Genomic DNA, 2,489 nt, shown 5'->3' with positions numbered 1-2,489 from the left:
CCGAACCCTAGTTTTAAGTTGGTGGATGAAACTATGGAAGTTATGCGAGCAGTCAGATTGGTTGTATATGTTCCTTTGAAACGATCAAATTGCTTTCATTCAATTTCTACGAGTAAAGATAAGAATAGATTGATTGACAATTTTAGGTGTCATCTGTTCAATTTGAGAGATCGAAGATAGTGCAAAAGCCGGTATGGGTGGGTAACAAAGGCAAGAACGGTCTTAATGTTGTTAAGTTCACACAAAATGTTGAGAAGCAGGGGAATGAATCCTATGCGGGCACGGTTTTAGGGAGTAACTCCAAAACATGAAAATAGAAGGTAGTCTAACGATGATTATATTGCTCTAGATGAAAAAGACCTCGATCCTGAAGTCCTATTGGTCGTGGACGTTGCCACATGTATTTATGCTGTGTAAGGGACATGAACCATATTGCTAACTTGCCTAAAGTCTTGAGGGACATGAACCATATTGCTAACTTGCCTAAAGTCTTGAGGGACATGAACCATATTGCTAACTTGCCTAAAGTATTGAGGAAGGAAGATTTCAAGGAGGTGAAGTGTCTCTTACGTTGGTGGAATGTCGCCTACTAAGTTCATAATTTCATATCATAAAATGAACACATAAACATTTGTTAAAAGACACATGTATTAAAAACATAAGTAACTAAAAGTCTAAGACAATGTCGTGCACCTTATCCCATTTCCATTGTTTAAGAAGCATAATAGCATTTACTCAAATATGTGAGACTTATAGCCATTCTCATGTATGTGTTAACCATCCAAATACATGTGCAATATGATTTATAAAACTTTTAAAAGCCATCAACCATATAACATATAAACACAAATACACATTATTGAATACTTGTCAAATTGAACAAATATACTATTTATTTATAGAAAATACTTGATGAATTTAACAAAGAATTCAATCTGCCTTTATGAATTGTAGTTCCTTATCAAAAGTATATACTTTTCCTTTCAACATTTTCGCCATGACACTCATTTCATTGTAATGTATAGTTCTTGTGACACTTTCACTTTCCATCGCCTTTAAATTGTTGTCATTTGGGGACCAAAGTTTGAACCCATTCAGACCTCCATCATTCCATGAAACACTCACAGTTACATTCCCACGTGCCTTTAGACCTTTCACCGATCCACTCCCCCATTTATCTTTAGGAAGTGCCGGAAGCAAGTAAATATCATTCACGGTGCTTTGGATCACCATCTCTGCTATAGCTGCACTGAAACTGTACATCAACAAGTACAATTTCATTATCTCCAGACATACATCATTTATCCATTCAATAGTTTATTAATTATAGATTATTCGGCAAACATATGTAAAATATGGTAATCTGTAATTACCCGAAGTTGCCATCGATTTGGAAAGGCGGATATGCGGTGAATAAATTACTATAAAGTCCACCTTCATAGTTGGCTTCGTTTTCAGGGTCAACCAAGTCAAACAAATGTTTGACCATTCAGTACGCATGGTCACTGTTGTGAAGTCGGGCCCACGAAGCCGCTTTCCATGTAGTTGACCACCCAGGACCCTCCTCTCATTTTTAAGTAAAAATGTTGAATCACGTAAATAATGTTTGATATTTATCAATTTATAATACTATAAGATTATATTTTCAATTTTTACAAACATAACATGATTATATTTTCAATCATACATGTAGTTTCTTTAAACATTGTTTCTTTTTCAATTAAAAAGACTTAAACCCACAATCTTTCTAGGAGAAACCAAATACCTTATCAAGTTTTCCTAAGTTAGTCAATTTCACGAGTTTTTTATTTTTATTTTTAATTTTTTAATTTTTTAATTTTTTAATTTGAAGAACTAAAATTATATCTTTGCAAAAATTTATGTCAATTTGCAATAAATATTACTAAAAAAACCTTTTTTCCTGCTAAATAAGTTCGTATTTTGTAACGATTGTTGAAAAGATGGTCATTTTATTATTGATATTATGATATGACCTTCCTTTTTTTTTGGTTACTTTATCATAAAATGCGATATAGTAGCACCTCTTTTATTATGAATGACATCAGCAGCTGTACATAGATCCGGTGTTTTCTCAACCGTTATTGTATGCCCGGGAAACAGCCCAAATAGGTGTGAAATATGGCGGTGATGCACATCTGGATCTTCAAAATCCTCCGTGCATTCCATAATTGAACCATCTTTACCAATTTTTGTTGGCTCAAGTCTCCCTTGAGCTTCAACAACTTTCTTGATCAAATCATCTTCACCTTTTCCCAAAACTTGTTTGTTTCCAACCATTCATTTGTCACACAGAGCAATTCATGTCAACAATTCATGACAAGACATAACAAGTTGTACTGTGTTATGTGTTATACCTTAGCAGCAAATACAATTGCAGAAAAGACTTCTTGAATGATCGACACGTCCATGGTGGTTGAATGGCTGACACCAGCTGGTTTACGATCAGGTGTAGTGAACATATGTTCGGG

At 34.4% G+C, this 2,489-nt stretch overlaps 1 protein-coding gene across 1 annotated transcript; it reads right to left on the bottom strand.

Moving 5' to 3' along the window:
- Positions 1-883: 883 nt before the first annotated feature.
- LOC145054025 (alpha-L-fucosidase 2-like) lies at positions 884-1,799 on the bottom strand. Its single transcript, XM_079002159.1, has 2 exons — positions 1,374-1,799; positions 884-1,255 (listed from the first exon to the last, which is right to left on the bottom strand). Exons 1-2 carry the CDS (start codon positions 1,487-1,489, stop codon positions 931-933), a joined length of 441 nt encoding a protein of 146 aa, XP_078858285.1. The 5' UTR covers positions 1,490-1,799; the 3' UTR covers positions 884-930.
- Between the last annotated feature and the right edge of the window lie 690 nt (positions 1,800-2,489).

This window comes from Lactuca serriola, chromosome 5, assembly GCF_051521515.1.
Source record: "Lactuca serriola cultivar US96UC23 chromosome 5, Lser_US96UC23_V15, whole genome shotgun sequence".
Classification (NCBI taxonomy): Eukaryota; Viridiplantae; Streptophyta; class Magnoliopsida; order Asterales; family Asteraceae; genus Lactuca; species Lactuca serriola.
Note: the sequence above shows the minus strand (reverse complement) of the source record. Positions and strands in the feature narration are given on the sequence as shown.